The sequence below is a fragment of the Oncorhynchus kisutch genome, linkage group LG11, assembly GCF_002021735.2.
Source record: "Oncorhynchus kisutch isolate 150728-3 linkage group LG11, Okis_V2, whole genome shotgun sequence".
Lineage (NCBI taxonomy): Eukaryota > Metazoa > Chordata > Actinopteri > Salmoniformes > Salmonidae > Oncorhynchus > Oncorhynchus kisutch.
In genome coordinates this window covers 51,271,399-51,292,015 of record NC_034184.2, presented here as the reverse complement: position 1 = coordinate 51,292,015, position 20,617 = coordinate 51,271,399, and the positions used below count along the sequence as shown (strand labels likewise).

Below are 20,617 nucleotides of genomic sequence, written 5' to 3'. Positions count from 1 at the left end.
TTATTTAACAGGACAAAGTCACAGCGTGTTAAATATATATTTTACATAATCTAAACTCGAAATCTCAAAGTGCTAAGGATTTATGCTTCGTATCCAAATCTTAAATAAATATGGTTTTAACAGCCGACTTGGGGCCTCTTTCAACATACCTTTCCCCTGATTACTTTTTCCTTAAGCTAGGTTTTTCTATTTAACATTTCAAAACGTTTCTTTAGATGGTGAAAGCAGACTGCTGCTTCAAGACTGTGTTGTTAATCATTGAGTGACTCCCCCCCCCCCCTCTCTCTCTCTCTCTCTCTCTCTCTCTCTCTCTCTCTCACACACACACACACATCATTCCTCTCCCTCCTTTCCCCCTCCTTGGTCAGTGTTATTAGGGACTGGGGACTTAATGACCTGAGGTGTTGTTCTAAGACTGCTGAGCAAATACCTATAGTTTATACTCCATGTATCACTCTATTTGATAGTTAGCCCAGTTTGTCTAGTAACTAGCTACCTCCTGGATGGACGTTTCCTCCCCTGTAGCTAGGCTGATAGAAGGGTTAATGGGCAGTGGAGAATTACCGGTAACTCTCTGGACACATAATCAAATATTAACCTGAAGCCACAGCTGGGGGTGTGTGTCATTCATTTATACAAACACACACACACACACACACACACACACACACACACACACACACACACACACACACACACACACACACACACACACACACACACACACACACACACACACACACACACACACAGTCAATCTGACACACTGACAAGACATTTAGCATGTCAACATGCTGACGACATCATTTCCCCCTTGTACTGTCAGTGAGGTATGAATGAGAGAGCATGAATGAGGGGCCCGTGCCCCCCTGTGGCCTTTAGAGAATTTGGGTCTTAAGTTTCCATGGGGGCAGGCTGTGTGTATGTTTGTGTGTGTGCGCTTGGGCGACAGACAGTGAGTGCTGTGCCAGATGTGACCTTTGCCCATCAGAGCGCTCATCAGATGAAAGCCCAATGGCCCTGCATCTGTCTCCCCCTTCTCTCCCCTCCATCCTCTCCTCAACCCCCCCCCCCCCCCCCCCCCCCCTCCTTCTTCACCTCGTTCCCCCCTCCTGGGTGTTGACACAGGTGTCCTCGTAACAAGTGTCGCATAGCCGCGACATGATGAACGGCTCTAGTGGGTGAAATGCCGATGATGGAGCTTTTCACTTATAGGTAAGGCAGGGCAGTGGCACGATCCCTGAATCTCTCTCCTCCCTCTCTCTCCCTCTCTGCCTCCAGTGCCATGCTTGATGTGGCTCTAAGAGTAACAAATTGCAAAGCTGTTAACCAGAAGCATATGACTTTTCTTCTGAGAGAAAGAGACCCAGTTGTGACAGACTTTAAGTGAGACAAGATTAGAGGATAAATATAGAGGTTTCTGGTCAGAGAGGATGGCCTGTTTTTATTCTGAAATCCGGAGAGGCGGACATTAGGGATTTGGGCTAAAGGGGTGGTAGTGACCTTAGTGGACTCCAGCACTAGACAACACCAGCAGTAGCACAGGTACAGTGTGTTATCTTCCTGTAGCCGACTATCTACCGCTGAGTTCAGTGTATCCATAAAAATAAGCTGTCCTTATCCCCTTTCTCAGCTCTCTTTTATTCCTCTCCTCACCCCCCTCTGTCTCTTTATCCCTCCCTCCCTCCCTCCCTCCCTCCCTCCCTCCCTCCCTCCCTCCCTCCCTCCCTCCCTCCCTCCCTCCCTCCCTCCCTCCCTCCCTCCCTCCCCTCCCTCCCTCCCTCCCTCCCTCCCTCCCTCCCTCCCTCCCTCCCTCCCTCCCTCCCTCCCTCCTACTGTTCGGTCAGTGGAGCAAGGCAGGCAATTTTGCTGCCCATAAAATAAATAGCCCGGTCTAATCAAGATCCCTGGATTGAAAAAGTAACGTGTGTGTGTGTGTGTGTGTGTGTGAGTTGTGAAAGGCGATGGACGACCACAAACAATCTGTTTTCTCCCAATTAGACATTCTTTTGCGCTACTGATGGCACCGCTGATGAGAACCAGGGCTGCTCTCCAGTTTCATTACAGAGAGAGATAGAGTGTGTACCCTGTTTCCCATCTGACCTTGAACCCTCATTTACCTCTAAAAGAACCCAGCTCCATTCCCTGAAGCTGCCCTTGAACCCGAGTCTGTAGTGCTGTACACACAGCATTCTTCCATCCAGACTCATTAAGATGCACTGCATTCCTTGCATTACTTCTCCAGCGATACCTCAACATCTGTGTACCATCATTAAGTTTACATGTATTAGCCAACACAAATCTGCTGATTCTGTCTGCTTAATACCCACCCTGGTGTTGATAAGCTTACCTAATCAACAAGCTAGCTGCTCTCTAAACCAAAGGAGGGAGGCTTAGGACATGTTCCAAATGGCACCCTATTCCCAATATAATGCACTACTTTTAACCAGAGCACTATGGGTCCTGGTCAAAAGTACTGCACTAAATAGGCAATAGGGTGCCATTTGGGACACAGTCTTAATTGATCTCAGAGCCACCGCCTTGGCGGCGGCCGGCTCTGCTGTAGTCAAAACACAGCACTGGTTTCAAAGCTAAACAAGTTTCTGTTGCCTGCTTCAGAAGAACCGGCCCGGCCCCACGACACACCCATGGTGTGGTGCCAGCTCTACAGGGGATGGTGCTGATCAAAACATCCCACAGAGGGTGCACCATACTCGGCTGTGTCTCCAGCTGGCTCCCCCTTGGTGCATCCCCTCTTACTAACAACACTTCTGGGGAACCATATTTGCTCATATCTCAACACCCTGCATTCAGCACTTCTTTCCCCCATCCCTCATAGCCCAGGTGCCCTAACACAACTAATTTATAATCAGTCCTTTTAATGGATGAGACTGGGAAATACCTCATCAGGAGATGAATGTGGGGTGCACAATTGAACCACATCACCAAGAAGGAATGCTGCACTTCACTGAGGTATGGGGTGTGTCACGCAAATACATCAGATTAAAGGGACATCCTCCCAGACACACATACACCCTCGGCGTTACTCTGGACCCTGATCTCTTTTTTGAAGAAGATATCCCTCTTGGGGGCTGTGCTTTGGCAAAGTGGGTGGGGTTATATCCTTCCTGTTTGGCCCTGTCCGGGGGTGTCCTCGGATGGGGCCACAGTGTCTCCTGACCCCCCCTGTCTCAGCCTCCAGTATTTATGCTGCAGTGGTTTATGTGTCGGGGGGCTAGGGTCAGTTTGTTATATCTGGAGTACTTCTCCTGTCCTATCTGGTGTCCTGTGTGAATTTAAGTATGCCCTCTCTAATTCTCTCTTTCTCTCTTTCTTTCTCTCTCTCGAAGGACCTGAGCCCTAGCACCATGCCTCAGGACTACCTGACATGATGACTCCTTGCTGTCCCCAGTCCACCTGGCTGTGCTGCTGCTCCAGTTTCAACTGTTCTGCCTTATTATTATTGGACCACGCTGGTCATTTATGAACATTTGAACATCTTGGCCATGTTCTGTTACAATCTCCACCCGGCACAGCCAGAAGAGGACTGGCCACCCCACATAGCCTGGTTCCTCTCTAGGTTTCTTCCTAGGTTTTGGCCTTTCTAGGGAGTTTTTCCTCGCCACCGTGCTTCTACACCTGCATTCTTTGCTGTTTGGGGTTTTAGGCTGGGTTTCTGTACAGCACTTTGAGATATCAGCTGATGTACGAAGGGCTATATAAATACATTTAATTTGATTTGACCCTACCCCTACAAGCACACACACACACACACACACACACACGCACACACACACACACACTTCTGAGATTAAAAAGAGGGCATCCGTCTTCTCTGTGGGTCACTCTGGGTCATCCCATAGACTAGCTGAGGGTTAATTAATCGGAGTGAAGTCTGCTGTCTGTTGCACCTGTTTGTGTCCTACTCCCTTCCCCTCTCCCAATCACTCAATGGAAATCTACCCCCGTCCCATGGCAGCCATAAACTCAAAACACAGTCAGGAAGTCAAGCCAACAACAGGAAGCTTTCCCTTTATTTGTATTGTCTTCAGATAAGAAATGAGAATGTCCCCTGAGTGTACTTGTGAAAATAAGGCTGCTTGGTGATTTCCCGTTTCAGCAGGGACACGTCTGTGGTCTTTTTTGTGATATTTTATTGTTGAGGATACTTCTCAGGGTTGGACAACATTATCGGTTCATCTGATCGTCTGCATAAGCAGCAGTATGCTACCGCAACGGAATATATGTATGAATTGAGCTTATCAGGAGCAGGAAGAGGAGAAAGCACTTCCTTCATTCATGATCTTTAAACTGTTGGGGACTCACTTTCTCTACTTAACCATGATGATGTAGCATCACATAAACAGAGAAAGGGGACATTATTATGTCTGGATGAACAGATATCATCATAACTACAGTAAGTCTTAGAAGTACCATAAATACATTGTTGCTGCTTCACGAGCTGTGTGTGAACCTGTGTGTGTGTGTGATGATATTTTGTGATTGTTTGCCATTCACTATTTCTCATCTCACCTGTTTTGAAGACCTCGTAGCGGATGGAGAAGCCTGCTCCATGGGTCTCGTAGTCGGACACAAACTTGATGTAGAGCTGGTACCCAGAAGACACCACGGGTGACGGGGCGATCTTCCCACAGTACTTCCCCACCAGCTGCCCACTCTCGTCCACGCCATCACGTACCTCCACATAGTCATACCTGGACAGAGAGGGGGAGAGGGGGGAGTGAGTACCTGTCAGGGACCTGTTGTTGTATTAGGTATTTTATGCACACACACAAGTTCATGTTTGATAGGTGATCCTCCATAATGCAAAAAAAAAAACATGCTCTAGCGGTAATGAGGTGTACATGATAAATCTCTCTCTCTGACAACACAATCAATGATATATACTCAGTCTCATTTATTTTCAAAGGAAAGTATTAGTGTATACAGTTTAGGGGTCATAAATATCAGAAAGTGCAGGTGTGATTCATGTCAAAATATGATTGTTACAGTGCCTTTTCAGTTTTTTACATATGTCCATTAATACATGGCTACTATTTGTTTTGACATCTGAATCAAGAGCGGAAACAGAGAAACACATGTTACTGCAGCGCACACACACACACACACACACACACACACACACACACACACACACACACACACACACACACACACACACACACACACACACACACACACACACACACACACACACAAATAAGTTGGAAACAACAATCGAGTTCATGTTTTGATAGGTGATCCTCCATAATGCAGAAAAAACATGCTCTAGTGGTAATGAGGTCTACAGGATAAATCCAAGACCAGGTGGGCAGGTTGGTTAACCTTCTCATATTTCCTCCACGTGGCACGGCTCCATGTTGTTAGCTGCAGACACTGCAGAGATTCTATAACAATGACTCCCAGCTTTACGGAGTCTAGGTTTACATAAAACTGGTCTAGTGGAGCTGTGAGTGTGTGTTGGAGCTATGTCGAAACTGTCAGTGCAGCTCAATAGCTGTCTTCTCCCTGTAAAAGAGCCGATGCCTAAAGAGAGAAGTGTGTGTGGGGTATATATGTGTTTCTGTGTTGTCTGTTGTTCTGTGTGTGTCTGTGTGTATTTGAGTATATTTAATGTCAGTGATCGTATTATACCTCTTGGAGGCAGGTACAGGGAGACCACCAGACGCACGTGTTAACACAATCAGGCGGCAGCTATGGGATTGCAGCTCATGCACACACACACACACACACACACACACACACACACACACACACACACACACACACACACACACACACACACACACACACACACACACACACACACACACGCTCCACATCCTACTCAAATGGAATTTCAGATCCAGGGCTATTGGCATGAGGAGCTGGCTAATTGAGTCAGCACGAAGCTTTAAGACCAAGGGAGGAAATCGCCTTCAGAATGTGCACGGATAACAACGGGAGCCAATAAACTCACACATCGTGTGTGTAACAAGATGGAGCGAAGAGGGCAATCTGAATCTGATCCGTTGGCCAACCAGGATGGCCTGAACGAACACAGCCCATGGGGATCTGGGCTGAAAAGCAATGTGTTCCTGTGTGTGTTTGCATATGTGTTTGTGTTTACGTGTGCCTGTGTATCTGTATGTAAGTATGCAGTGTATACCTTTGCATGTACGTGTGTGTGTCTGCAGTGCAGGAGAAATTAATCATCCATGCTTTGTTAGGGGTTCAAGCAGCGAAACTAGTAAAAAAAGGGCCACAGTCGGACATTCAGAGAGAGGGCATATTATTGTGGCCCTGGTGGCACAAAATCATTAAAGGCCTGACTGCACAGAGATGCTTGGGAATATGGTCCAACAGGGGACCGTTTGTGGGTGTTTACAGGGGGGAAGGGGTATATCTGATCTCCATCACCTAGGACTTGACAATGGTTAACCAAATCTCTCCATTTCTGCTCAATTTCGTATGCCTTCTCATACAGCTGCAGCTGTATATGCATTCGGAAATCAAGGCCTTTCTTGAGTCGGGCTCTGGGATGGCGCAACGGTTAAGCATTTGAATGTATAGTTGTTTGTGGGGGGAAGGGGTTGAGTGTGTGTGTGTGTGTGTGTGTGTGTGTGTGTGTGTGTGTGTGTGTGTGTGTGTGTGTGTGTCACAGTCTCACAACTGTTGTGAGGGAGTAAAGATGCTAACAATATAGGATTAATAACAATAATTGTTTGCTAAAATAATAATTGCTTGCCAAAACGTTTGTAATGGCAATACTGGTAGGAGGTAACAATCCTTTGCATAAACTACTAACCTTATTACAAATATTATTTTCTAAATATGGAAATTAGACTAGTATAATTTTTTTAATAGATATACAGTGGGGCAAAAAAGTATTTAGTCAGCCACCAATTGTGCAAATTCTCCCCCTTAGAAAGATGAGAGAGACCTGTAATTTTCATCATAGGTACACTTCAACTATAACAGACAAAATGAGAAGAAAAAAATCCAGAAAAACACATTGTTGGATTTTTAATGAATTTATTTGCAAATTATGGTGGAAAATAAGTATTTGGTCACCTACAAACAAGCAAGATTTCTGGCTCTCACAGACCTGTAACTTCTTCTTTAAGAGGCTCCTCTGTCCTCCACTCGTTACCTGTATTAATGGCACCTGTTTGAACTTGTTATCAGTATAAAAGATACCTGTCCACCATCTCAAACAGTCACACTCCAAACTCCACTATGGCCAAGACCAAAGAGCTGTCAAAGGACACCAGAAACTAAATTCTAGACCTGCACCAGGCTGGGAAGACTGAATCTGCAATAGGTAAGTAGCTTGGTTTGAAGAAATCAACTGTGGGAGCAATTATTAGGAAATGGAAGACATAAAAGACCACTGATAATCTCCCTCGATCTGGTGCTCCACGCAAGATCTCACCCCGTGGGGTCAAAACGATCACAAGAAAGGGACCTAGTGAATGACCTGCAGAGAGCTGGGACCAAAGTAACAAAGCCTACGCCGTAACACACTACTCCGCCAGGGACTCAAATTCTGTAGTGCCAGACGTGTCCCCCTGCTTAAGCCAGTACATGTCCAGGCCCGTCTGAAGTTTGCTAGAGAGCATTTGGATGATCCAGAAGAATATTGGGAGAATGTCATATGGTCAGATGAAACCAAAATATAACTTTTTGGTAAAAACTCAACTCGTCGTGTTTGGAGGACAAAGAATGCTGAGTTGCATCCAAAGAACACCATACCTACTGTGAAGCATGGGGGTGGAAACATCATGCTTTGGGGCTGTTTTTTGCAAAGGGACCAGGACGACTGATCCGTGTAAAGGAAAGAATGAATGGGGCCATGTATCGTGAGATGTTGAGTGAAAACCTCCTTCCATCAGCAAGGGCATTGAAGATGAAACGTGGCTGGGTCTTTCAGCATGACAATTATCCCAAACACACCGCCCGGGCAATGAAGGAGTGGCTTCGTAAGAAGCAGTTCAAGGTCCTGGAGTGGCATAGCCAGTCTCCAGATCTCAACCCCATAGAAAATCTTTGGAGGGAGTTGAACATCCATGTTGCCCAACAACAGCCCCCAAAACATCACTGCTCTAGAGGAGATCTGCATGGAGGAATGGGCCAAAATACCAGCAACAGTGTGTGAAAACCTTGTGAAGACTTACAGAAAACGTTTGACCTCTGTTATTGCCAACAAAAGGTATATAACAAAGTATTGAGATAAACTTTTGTTATTGACCAAATACTTATTTTCCACCATAATTTGCAAATAAATTCATAAAAAATCCTACAATGTGATTTTCTGGATTTATTTTTCTCATTTTGTCTGTCATAGTTGAAGTGTAGCTATGATGAACATTTCAGGTCTCTCTCATCTTTTTAAGTGGGAGAACATGCACAATTGGTGGCTGACTAAATACTTTTTTGCCCCACTGTATATACATTTTAATAGCTATATATAATACAAAGGGGTTGGAATAGTGGAGACCAATTGGCGGTTTACTTAGCAATGCAAATATCATGGTACAGCTATATGGACACTCATGTTACTTTTTAATGGTACGTTTACAAACATATATTATGATAAATATAATTGAAACTCGTGTTTACCCATATTTACCTGGCTAAAAGAGAAGGAATATAATATCTATTGCTTACAGGAAACTCATTCAACAATTTTAGATGAAGTTTTGTGGAAAAAGTATTAGGGGTCGAAGTATATTTCTCCCATGTGCAAAGAAATTCAAAAGGGGTGATGATATTAATTAACAGTAATTTTGACACAAATGTGCAAATTGTCCAAACAGATCCTCAAGGTAGATGGATGATTTGAAATATGTTATTGGACCATAAACAGATATGGCTTATTAACCTAAACGATCCAAATAATGATGATCCACGCTTCTTTGAAAATATATAGAATAATTTAGCAACCCGACAAGCAACACAATACTATTATTACAGTCGGAGATTATAATACAGTTTTAAATACCTCAATGGACCACAAAGGAAATCACAATACAAACTATCACACTAATGCACTTAAGGAAATAATGAATGTCATGGATACATTGGAATTTGTGGATATATGAATATATGGATATATGGATATATGAAGATATATGATATTTTGTTTCTGAGGTCTTGGCTGATTTCTTTTGATTTTCCCATGATGTCAAGCAAAGAGGCACCGAGTTTGAAGCTAGGTCTTGAAATACATCCACAGGTACACCTCCAATTGACTCAAATGATGTCAATTAGCCTATCAGAAGCTTCTAAAGCTATGACATAATTTCCTGGAGTTTCCCAAGCTGTTTAAAGGCACAGTCAACTTAGTGTATGTAAACTTCTGACGCACTGGAATTGTGATACAGTGAATTATAAGTGAAATAATCTCTCTGCAAACAAATGTTGGAAAAATTACTTGTGTCATGCACAAAGTAGATGTCCTAACCGACTTGCCAGAGCTATAGATTGTTAACAATACATTTGTGGATTGGTTGAAAAATGAGTTTTAATTACTCCAACGTAGGTGTATCTAAACTTCCGACTTGTACATGGCGGAGGCTTAATCAAGCTAGTCATCTTGATTACTTTTTTTATGTCCAGTAAAAAAAAGTGTTGATAGGGGACAGAATGCGGTTTGACCATCACATAATTAGCATACATTTTACTCTTACAGAATTTCCACGTGGGCAAGGATATTGGAAATTTAATCAAAGCCTACTGGATGATAACAGAATCATTTTTAACTGACTTTTTCTGACATAACATAGGCACAGTAGATCCCCTTATTGTATGGGACATTTTAAAATGTATATTTAGAGGCCATGCAATTCAGTATTTAACTATAAAACAAAAGCAATTTAGGTCAAAATAGTCAAATTTTACAAAGGAAATGGAAGGACTAACAGTACAGACAGATAGCAATAAAAACTGTACCATAGAGTCTCAGAGTAAGTTAGAGGAAAAACAAAAAGAAATGGAGTAACTTATTCAATAAAGATCCAGTGTAATATATTATAAAAATAATGTGAACTGGATGGAATATTGGGAAAAATGCACGGAATTATTTTTCAATCTTCAATATAGAAATTGCTACCAAAAATTATTTACTGACACTTGTTACAAATGATGGAGTCACCCATGATTCACCAATCAATATTTAGAAAGAGGAAGTAAAGCATATGTTTTCCTCCTCCAACTCCACTAACAAAAGCTAAATGTATGGATTTTTTTCCTATTAATGTAAAAGTAACATACAGACAGATAGCAATAAAAACTGTACCAGTTTCCCAGTCCCTGCCGATGAAAAACATCCCCACAGCATGATGCTGGATGGTGTTCTCGGGGGGATGTGAGGTGTTGGGTTTGCACCAGACATAGCGTTTTCCTTGATGGCCAAAAAGCTACATTTTAGTCTCATCTGACCAGAGTACCTTCTTCCATATCTTTGGGGAGTCTCCCACATGCCTTTTGGCGAACACCAAACATGTTTGCTTATTTTATTCTTTAAGCAATGTCTTTTTTCTGGCCACTCTTCCGTAAAGCCCAGCTCTGTGAAGTGTACAGCTTAAAGTGTGGACAGATACTCCAATCTCCGCTGTGGAGCTTTGCAGCTCCTTCAGGGTTATCTTTGGTCTCTTTGTTGCCTCTCTGATTAATTCCCTCCTTGCCTGGTCTGGGAGTTTTGGTGGGTGGCCTTCTCTTGGCAGGTTTGCTGTGGTGCCATATTCTTTCCATTTTTTAATAATGAATTTAATGGTGCTCCGCGGGATGTTCAAAGTTTCTGATCATTTCTATAACCCACCCTGATCTGTACTTCTCCACAACTTTGTCTCTGACCTGTTTGGAGAGCTCCTTGGTCTTCATGATGCTGTTTGTTTGGTGGTGCCCCTTGCTTAGTAGTGTTGCAGACTCTGGGGCCTTTCAGAACAAGTGTACAGTCGTGGCCAAAGGTTTTGAGAATGACACAAATATGAATTTCTACAAAGTTTGCTGCTTCAGTGTCTCTAGAGTATAATTACAGTATAAGTATAATTACAAGCTTTTCATAAGTGTCAAAGGCTTTTATTGACAATTACAAGAAGTTGATACAAAGAGTCAATATTTGCAGTGTTGACCCTTCTTTTTCAAGACCTCTGCAATCCGCCCTGGCATGCTGTCAATTAACTTCTGGGTGACACCCTGACTTATGGCAGCCCATTCTTGCATAATCAATGCTTGGAGTTTGTCAGAATTTGTGGGTTTTTGTTTGTCCACCTGCCTCTTGAGGATTGACCACAAATTCTTAATGGGATTAAGGTCTGGGGAGTTTCCTGGCCATGGACCCAAAATATCGATGTTTTGTTCCCCGAGCCACTTAGTTATCACTTTTGCCTTATGGCAAGGTGCTCCATCATGCCGGAAAAGGCATTGTTCGTCACCAAACTGTTCCTGGATAGTTGGGAGAAGTTGCTCAAGGAGGATGTGTTGGTACCATTCTTTATTTATGGCTGTGTTCTTAGGCAAAATTGTGAGTGAGCCCACTCCCTTGGCTGAGAAGCAACCCCACACATGAATAGTCTCAGGATGCTTTACTGTTGGCATGACAATGGACTGATGGTAGCGCTCATCTTGTCTTCTCCGGACAAGCTTTTTTTCCGGATGCCCCAAACAAATGGAAAGGGGATTCATCAGAGGAAATGACTTTCATCAGAGAAAATGACTTTACCCCAGTCCTCAGCAGTCCAACCTTTTGCAGAATATCAGTCTGTCCCTGATGTTTTTCCTGGAGAGAAGTGGCTTCTTTGCTGCCCTTCTTGAAACCAGGCCATCCTCCAAAAGTCTTAGCCTCACTGTGCGTGCAGATGCACCACACCTGCCTGCTGCCATTCCTTAGCAAGCTCTGTACTGGTGGTGCCCCGATCCCACAGCTGAATCAACTTTGGGAGACGGTACTGGTGCTTGCAGGACTTTCTTGGGCGTCCTGAAGCCTTCTTCATAACAATTGAACTGCTCTCATTGAAGTTCTTGATGATCCGATAAATGGTTGATTTAGGTGCAATCTTACTGGCAGCAATATCCTTGCCTGTGAAGCCCTTTTATGTGCAAAGAAATGATGACGGCACGTGTTTCCTTGCAGGTAACTATGGTTGGCCGAGGAAGAACAATGATTCCAAGCACCACCCTCCTTTTGAAGCTTCCAGTCTCTTATTCGAACTCAATCAGCATGACAGAGTGATCTCCAGTCTTGTCCTCGTCAACACCCACACCTGTGTTAACGAGAGAATCACTGACATGATGTCAGCTGGTCCTTTTGTGGCAGGACTGAAATGCAGTGGAATTTTTTGGGGGGGATTCAGTTCATTTGCAAGGCAAAGAGGGACTTTGCAATTAATTGCAATTCATAAGATCACTCTTCATAACATTCTGGAGTATATGCAAATTGCCATCATACAAACTGAGGCAGCAGACTTTGTGAAAATTAATATTTGTGTCATTCTCAAAACTTTTGGCCACGACTCTATATATACCGAGGTCATGTGACACATGATGTGACACTTAGATTGCACACAGGTGGAATTTATTTAACTAATGATGTCACTTCTGAAGGTAATTGGTTGCACCAGATGTTATTTAGGGGCTTCATAGCAAATGGTGTGAATACATATGCATGCACCACTTTTCCGTTTTTTTTTTGTTTGTTTGTTTGTTTTTTTTAAACATCAAATTTTTAAATTTCACTTCACCAATTTGGACTGTTTTGTGTATGTCCATTACATGAAAAAAAAAATGTATAGCTAAATGCTTAGCGCATAGAAGGAGAAGGAGAGTTTATAAGGGAGTGCATAGGAGATGTTGTACCTACTGTGACTATGCAATCCTACCTTAACCAGAAACCGGGGATAGATAGCAAAATTCACGCAAAACTGAAAGAGCGAACCACCGCATTTAACCTTGGGAAGGAGAGGTGACTGGGAATATGGTTGAATATAAACAGTGTAGTTACTCCCTCCGCAAGGCAAGCGAAATATAAGTATAGAGACTAAGTGGAGTTGCAGTTCAACAGCTCAGACACATGCGGCAGGGTCTACAGACATTCACGGACTACAAAAGGAAAACCAGCCACATTATGGACACCGACATCTTGCTTCCAGACAAACAAAACACCTTCTTTTCCCGCTTTGAGGATAATACAGTGCCTCCGACGTGGCCCGCTGCCAACGACTGTGGGTTCTCCTTCTCTGTGGCCAACGTGAGTAAGACATTTAAACGTGTCCTCAGAGCATGCGCAGACCAGCTGGCTGGTGTGTTTACGGACATATTCAATCTCTCACTCTCCCATTCTGCTGTCACCACATGCTTCAAGATGGCCACAATTGTTCCTTTACCCAAGAAGGCAAAGGTAACTGAACTAAATGACTATCGCCCAGTAGCACTCACTTCTGTCATCATGAAGTGCGTTGAAAGGCTAGTCAAGTATCATGTCACCTCCACCTTACCTGTCACCCTAGACCCACTTAAATTTGCTTACCGCTCCACAAGGTCCACAGGCGATGCAATCGCCATCACACTGCACACTGCCCTATTCCATCTGGACAAGTGCAAAACCTATGTAAGAATGCTGTTCATTAACACCATAGTAGCTCATCATTAAGCTTGAGGCCCTGGGTCTCAACCCCACCTGCATCCTGGACTTCCTGTTGGGCCGCCCAGGTGGTGAAGGTAGGAAATAAAATCTCCATTTCACTGATCCTCAAAACCGGGGTCCCGCAAGGGTGCATGCTCAGCCCCCCCCCCCCCCCCCCCTGTACTCCCTGTTCACTCAAGAATGCGTGACCATGCACGCCTCCAACTCAATCATCAAGTTTGCAGATGACACAACAGCAGTAGACTTGATTATCTACAAAGACGAGACAGCCTACAGGGAGGAGGCGAGGGCATCTCTCACTCAACATCAACAAAACAAAGGAGAAGATTGTGGACTTTAGGAAACATCACTGTTGATGGGACAGCAGTGGAGAAGGTGGAAAGTACACATCACGGACGAACTGAAATGGTCCACCCACACAGACAGTGTGGTGAATGAAGAAATGTGGCTTGTCACCTAAAACCCTCACAAGCTTTTACAGATGCACAATCGAGAGTTTCCGGTCAAGCTGTACGGCAACTGCACCGCCCACAACCGTAAGGCTCTCCAGAGGGTGGTGCAGTCTGCATAACGTATCAACGGGGGCAAAATACCTGCCCACCAGGACACCTACAGCGGACACCTACAGCACCCGATGTCACAGGAAGGCCAAAAAGATCATCAAGAACAACAACCACCCGAGCCACTGCCTGTTCACCCCACTACCATCCAGAAGGTGAGGTGTGATCTCCAGTGAACCAGTGGACAATAACAGGTGCATCAAAGCTGGGACTGAGAGACTGAAAAACAACTATCTCAAGGCCATCCCTAATACAGAGAGGCTGCTGCCTACATACAGGCTTGAAATTATTGTCCACTTTAATAAATGGATCACTAGTCACTTTAATAATGCCACTTTCATAATGTTTACATATCTTATCTCAGTATGTATATACTGTTTTTTTTATACATTCTATTGTATCTTGCCTATTGCCGCTCTTTCGTTGCTCATTCTTATATTTATATGCATATATTCGTATTCCTTTACTTAGATTTGTGTACATTAGGTAGTTGTTTTGGAATTGTTAGATTACATGTTAGATATTGCAGCACTTTCGGAACTAGAAGTACAAGCATTTCGCTACACAAGTTGGTTGTAATTTCAGTTTAATCCACCCAAAAAGACAGAACAAATAACACAACAAAAATTGTGGTTAAACTCAAATATACTAATTGATAAAAGAACGACATTTTTCGATAAAATGTTGAAAAAGGTATAATCTTTGTAAATGATATCATACATAGGACTGGTGGAGTTATGTCACACATGACATTGAAATGTCTGCTCTACCCAAAATTACAACCAACTAATTGCAGCTTTACTGCAAAAATGAAAGAGGCAAGTGAAAGGGGAAAAAGTAAAGAACTTGTATGTTGGCCCTGCATTAAAGACCAAAATTGGTTATAACAAAAAAATATATTCCAGTTTAATTTAAGGAACAGCTGTTCCATATAAATTGCAAAATAGTTGGGAAGAGATTTTCGATGTACCGATTCAATGGCACATGGTTTATGAATTGACACACAAAACGACACCGGATTCAAAACTTCAAATTTTTCTATGATTATACAAAATTCTTGCAGCCAATAGAATTATATATATATATATGGAGGATACAATCTTTCCAGCTCTGCAGATTTTGCTTTTGTTTGTTAGGCTACTGTGCAGTCTGACAAGTAAACATAGCCTACAATACATACTGTAGTAAACGTGGGAAAGTGCCTAATTCCTTACCTAAGGGAGAGCAGGCCATGGCTGTACTACAACATGCAGGCACGCGGGAGACCGGGGCTCGATTCCCCGATGGGGCAGAAGGAGGAGGCTGTCCTTGTAAATAGGAATTTGTTCTTAACTGATTCCATATGTGAATCAGATTGTGTCTGTAAAATGTATATAGTATGTATTAGCTGGAAGTAGAAGCCTAAGTGTTATTTTTTATTGGTTTACGGCAATTATGGGAGGAGTGGTTGGGTTTGCGGAGAATAATAAAGGAAAATATTTTTTAAAGAGATATGTATATTTATACACGTGTATTTGTATGTATATGTACAGTATGTGTATATGTATGCATGTTTATGTATATATATATGTGGGTATGTGTATGTACAATATGTATACATATATATATATTTACCCCCCAAAATATAAAGGGGATTGGAAATTATGCAGACATTTACATTGATGGAAGCGATAATCTAGCCGCAATATTAAAGCTGATCCACATATGAAAAAAAATGGACACCTATGATGTGTGTAAAATAGTTTTTTGAAGGTTGTACTGATTATAATGAACTAATGCTAAGCTATTTGCCAGCTATGTGTGGCGCCATGTTTGTTGACATTATACAATGCATTCTGGGCGTCATGTAAAGACCAAAGATGCCATAATGAGGTGATGGAATGATTCACTCATCTTTCGGATAAACTTCCGGAAGTGAATGAAGGGAAGTGAATGATCACAGACAACTCACCCCTTCAACATGCATACTGCAAACAGACCAAACTCATCTTGTCTCCTCTTATTATCTTTGGTTGACGCAAAAAACAAACATGGTGGCGTGCACAAACTACCCATCATCGGATTACTTGAAAGTGTTTTAATCAATTATTTTGATAAATGTTGAGCTAACTTGTGATGTAATGAATTATATATAGCAATTGATATTAGCAAATTCATATTGTGATTTCTGTCAGCCTAGAGTTATCTAAATATGACCGATTGTGTTATGTCAATATTTCCTCAGTTAGCGCAAGGACTAATGTTGCTTACATTTTCCGGTTTGGATGATTGTGTATGCTGTTGCTACTTCTATGCATGTCTGAACATTGCATCCACAAATAACCTTGTCACATTCAAGACATAACTTTGTAAGGACTGTGTTTGTGCAAAATGTTTCTGTGAAAAATCAAGTGTGGCAAGCTCAAATGCTGACTGTTGCGTCAATCGAAACTGGACGTTCTAAATAAGCGCTCTAATCAAACCAGTCTGAGCGTATGCTCCAGGGACCACTATAGACAAAGGAGATGATTGTGGACTACAGGAAAAAGAGGACTGAGCATGCTCCCATTCTCATCGACGGGGCTGCAGTGGAGCAGATTGAGAGTTTCAAGTTCCTTTGTGTCCACATCACCAACAAACTAACATGGTCTAAGCACACCATGGCAGTCATGGAGCAGCCACAACAAAACATATTCCCCCTCAGGAGACTGAAAAGATTTGGAAAGGGTCCTCAGATCCTCAAAAAGTTCTACAACTCCACCATCGAATGCATCCTGATTGGTTGCATCACTGCCTGGTATGGCAACTGCTCGGCCTCCGACCACAAGGCAGTACAGAGGGTAGTGCGTACAGCTCAGTACATCACTGGGGCCAAGCTTCCTGCCATCCAGGACCTCTATACCAGGTGATATCAGAGGAAGGCCCTAAAAAACTGCAAACAAAGGTTCCTGTACCAAATATTAAGTTCTGCTTTTCTAAAGTATCAAATACTTATGTCATGCAATAAAATGCAATTAATTACTTAAAAATCATACAATGTGATTTTCTGGATTTTTGTTTTAGATTCCGTCTCTCACAGTTGAAGTGTACCTATGATAAAATTCCAGACCTCTACATGCTTTGGAAGTAGGAAAACCTGCAAAATTGGCAGTGTATCAAATACTTGTTCTCCCCACTGTATATCTCACTAGTTCAGAATATGTAAGCCTCCATATATCCACTAGTTCCAATTATCCATGGCATTCGTGATTTCCTTAAGAGCATGAAGGTGATAGTTTGTAGTGTGATTTCCGTTACGGTTCATTGAGGTATTTAAAACAGCATTATAATCTTCCACTATAATATTAGAGTCTTGTATTGCTTGTAGGGTTGATAATGTATTATACACTGCTCAAAAAATTGGGCGGATTAAACAACATAATGTAACTCCAAGTCAATCACACTTCTGTGAAATCAAACTGTCCACTTAGGAAGCAACACTGATTGACAGTGAATTTCACATGCTGTTGTGCAAATGGAATAGACAACAGGTTGAAATTATAGGCAATTAGCAAGACACCCCCAATAAAGGAGTGGTTTTGCAGGTGGTGACCACAGACCACTTCTCAGTTCCTATGCTTCCTGGCTGATGTTTTGGTCACTTTTGAATGCTGGCGGTGCTTTCACTCTAGTGGTAGCATGAGACGGAGTCTACAACCCACACAAGTGGCTCAGGTAGTGCAGATCATCCAGGATGGTACATCAATGCGAGCTGTGGCAAGAAGGTTTGCTGTGTCTGTTAGCGTAGTGCCCAGAGCATGGAGGCGCTACCAGGAGACAGGCCAGTACATCAGGAAACGTGGAGGAGGCCGTAGGAGGGCAACAACCCAGCAGCAGGATCGCTACCTCCGCCTTTGTGCAAGGAGGAGCAGGAGGAGCACTGCCAGAGCCCTGCAAAATGACCTCCAGCAGGCCACAAATGTGCATGTGTCTGCTCAAACGGTGAGACACAGACTCCATAAGGGTGGTATGAGGGCCCGACGTCCACAGGTGGGGGTTGTGCTTACAGCCCAACACCGTGCAGGACGTTTGGCATTTGCCGGAGAACACCAAGATTGGCAAATTCGCCACTGGCGCCCTGTGCTCTTCACAGATGAAAGCAGGTTCACACTTAGCACGTAACAGACGTGACAGAGTCTGGAGACGCCGTGAAGAACATTCTGCTGCCTGCAACATCCTCAAGCATGACCGGTTTGGCGGTGGGTCAGTCATGGTGTGGGGTGGCATTTCTTTGGAGGGCCACACAGCCCTCCATGTGCTCGCCAGAGGTAGCCTGACTGCCATTAGGTACCAAGATGAGATCCTCAGACCCCTTGTGAGACCATATGCTGGTGCGGTTGGCCCTTGGTTCCTCCTAATGCAAGACAATGCTAGACCTCATGTGGCTGGAGTGTGTCAGCAGTTCCTGCAAGAGGAAGGCATTGATGCTATGGACTGGCCCGCCCGTTCCCCAGACCTGAATCCAATTGAGCACATCTGGGACATCATGTCTCGCTCCATCCACCAACGTTACACCACAGACTGTCCAGGAGTTGGCAGATGCTTTAGTCCAGGTCTGGGAGGAGATCCCTCAGGAGACCATCCGCCACCTCATCAGGAGCATGCCCAGGCATTGTAGGGATGTCATACATGCACGTGGAGGCCACACACACTGAAAGTCAATATATATATACATATATATATATTTTTTAAGAGTTCTTAACAGGGCGTGTTTTTTTTTTACCCTCGCACTACTGAGCCTCATTTTCACTTGTTTTAAGGACATTACATCAAAGTTGGATCAGCCTGTAGTGTGGTTTTCCACTTTTGAGTGTGACTCGAAATCCAGGCCTCCATGGGTTGATAAATTTGATTTCCATTGATAATTTTTGTGTGATTTTGTTGTCAGCACATTCAACTATGTAAAGAAAATAATTAAACATAATATTTCATTCATTTAGATCTAGGATGTGTTATTTTAGTGTTCCCTTTATTTTTTTGAGCAGTGTACATATTTTTTAAGAAAGTTGATCATCATTATTTGGTCTGTAAAGGTTAATGAGCCATACCCGTTTATGGTCCAATAACATATTTAAAATCATACATCTACCTTGCGGACACAGTTGGACAATTTGTACATTCGGATCAAAATTACTGTTAATTAATATCATCACCCCTTTTGAGTTTCTTTGCCCATGGGAGATGTATATTTTAGCCCCGCAACTTCATCTAAAATTGTTGAATGACTTTCCTGTAAACAATAGATATTATATTTCTTTTCATATTATCTGCTAAGCCATACAATTAAAACCTAAACCTATTGCAGGAGAACTTTCCTGCAATCCAGTGTATTTGAAGTTTAAAATAGCATATGAAGTTCTTAATTTCCACTTCGGAATTTCCATTCATTAGAATAATTCACATTTCCAGTTGCTGTAGGATTATTTCCTGTTGTAGCAAACAGACTCAAATTAAGATCTGACAGCTGTAGAGACCAGTCTGACCAATAGGTCTTTACTTTAGGACCTTGGTGTGGTATGGCTACAATACGTTCACCTGGCTGTGATAATGGTGTGGTCTGACTGCGATGTTTCAGTCGTAATGAGTACTCTGTGTTTGCATGAGCCTGTTTGGCTTCTTTTCCCTCTGTTTGTATTTTAAGAGCTGACCCTTCCTTTCAGCTTTTAGGACCAGCTGTGGCAACAGCCCATGTACTGTTTGGCTTGGACAAATAAGACCCTGTTTCACAAGTCTACTTTATCAGTGTGCTTGAGACATGTAAAAAACAAGGTACCGTGTGCCCGTGCTGTGAGTCAACATAAGGAGTTTATCATGGTACATTTGCCCAGGAATCCATCGGTTTACAGTGTTTTTCCTGTGCTTTTACAACACAATGACCATGGAGGCTCCCATTATCCAGTTTAAGACAGATTGGGTTTCTTGCCTTTCTTATGTCCCTGTATGCATCCCAAATGGCACCATATTCCCGACATAGTGCACTACTTTTGACCAGAGCCCCATGGGCCATTACATAACAATCATTTAGACACAGCAGGTTATTGTCCAAGAGAGAACATTGTGTGGCATAGCACAGCTTAAATTGGCATATTGTAACTTCCAAGAAGTATTATATGCAGCTTGTCATGTGTTAAAGCAGAAGATAATATCAGAAAGAGATCGTATCTACTGTGAGTCATATGTTTTTGTGGTGTATTGCTCTACAGTTTTTCTCAGTATCCCCTACTGTAACAGATCTTCAGTGAGGTAATTTTGCTGTTCCACAGCTCACAGCACAGAGAGGGCATCAATCTTTTGCAAGCACTGTTCTGTTCTCCTAACTTCTATATGTTTCAACTCAGTGCCTCTACCTCGGTCTCTGCAGCCCACCTCTCTCCTCCTCCCTCACTGACCAAAA

At 43.0% G+C, this 20,617-nt stretch overlaps 1 protein-coding gene across 5 annotated transcripts in view; it reads right to left on the bottom strand.

Moving 5' to 3' along the window:
- The window catches only part of LOC109899548 (neuropilin-1a), a 116,884-nt gene that overhangs the window by 70,808 nt on the left and 25,459 nt on the right, over positions 1-20,617 (bottom strand). For all 5 annotated transcript variants that reach the window (XM_020494878.2, XM_020494882.2, XM_031835937.1 and 2 more), the window contains exon 4: positions 4,534-4,715. In XM_020494878.2, the coding sequence (XP_020350467.1) occupies positions 4,534-4,715 (182 nt within the window). The remainder of the gene's footprint in view (positions 1-4,533; positions 4,716-20,617) is intronic.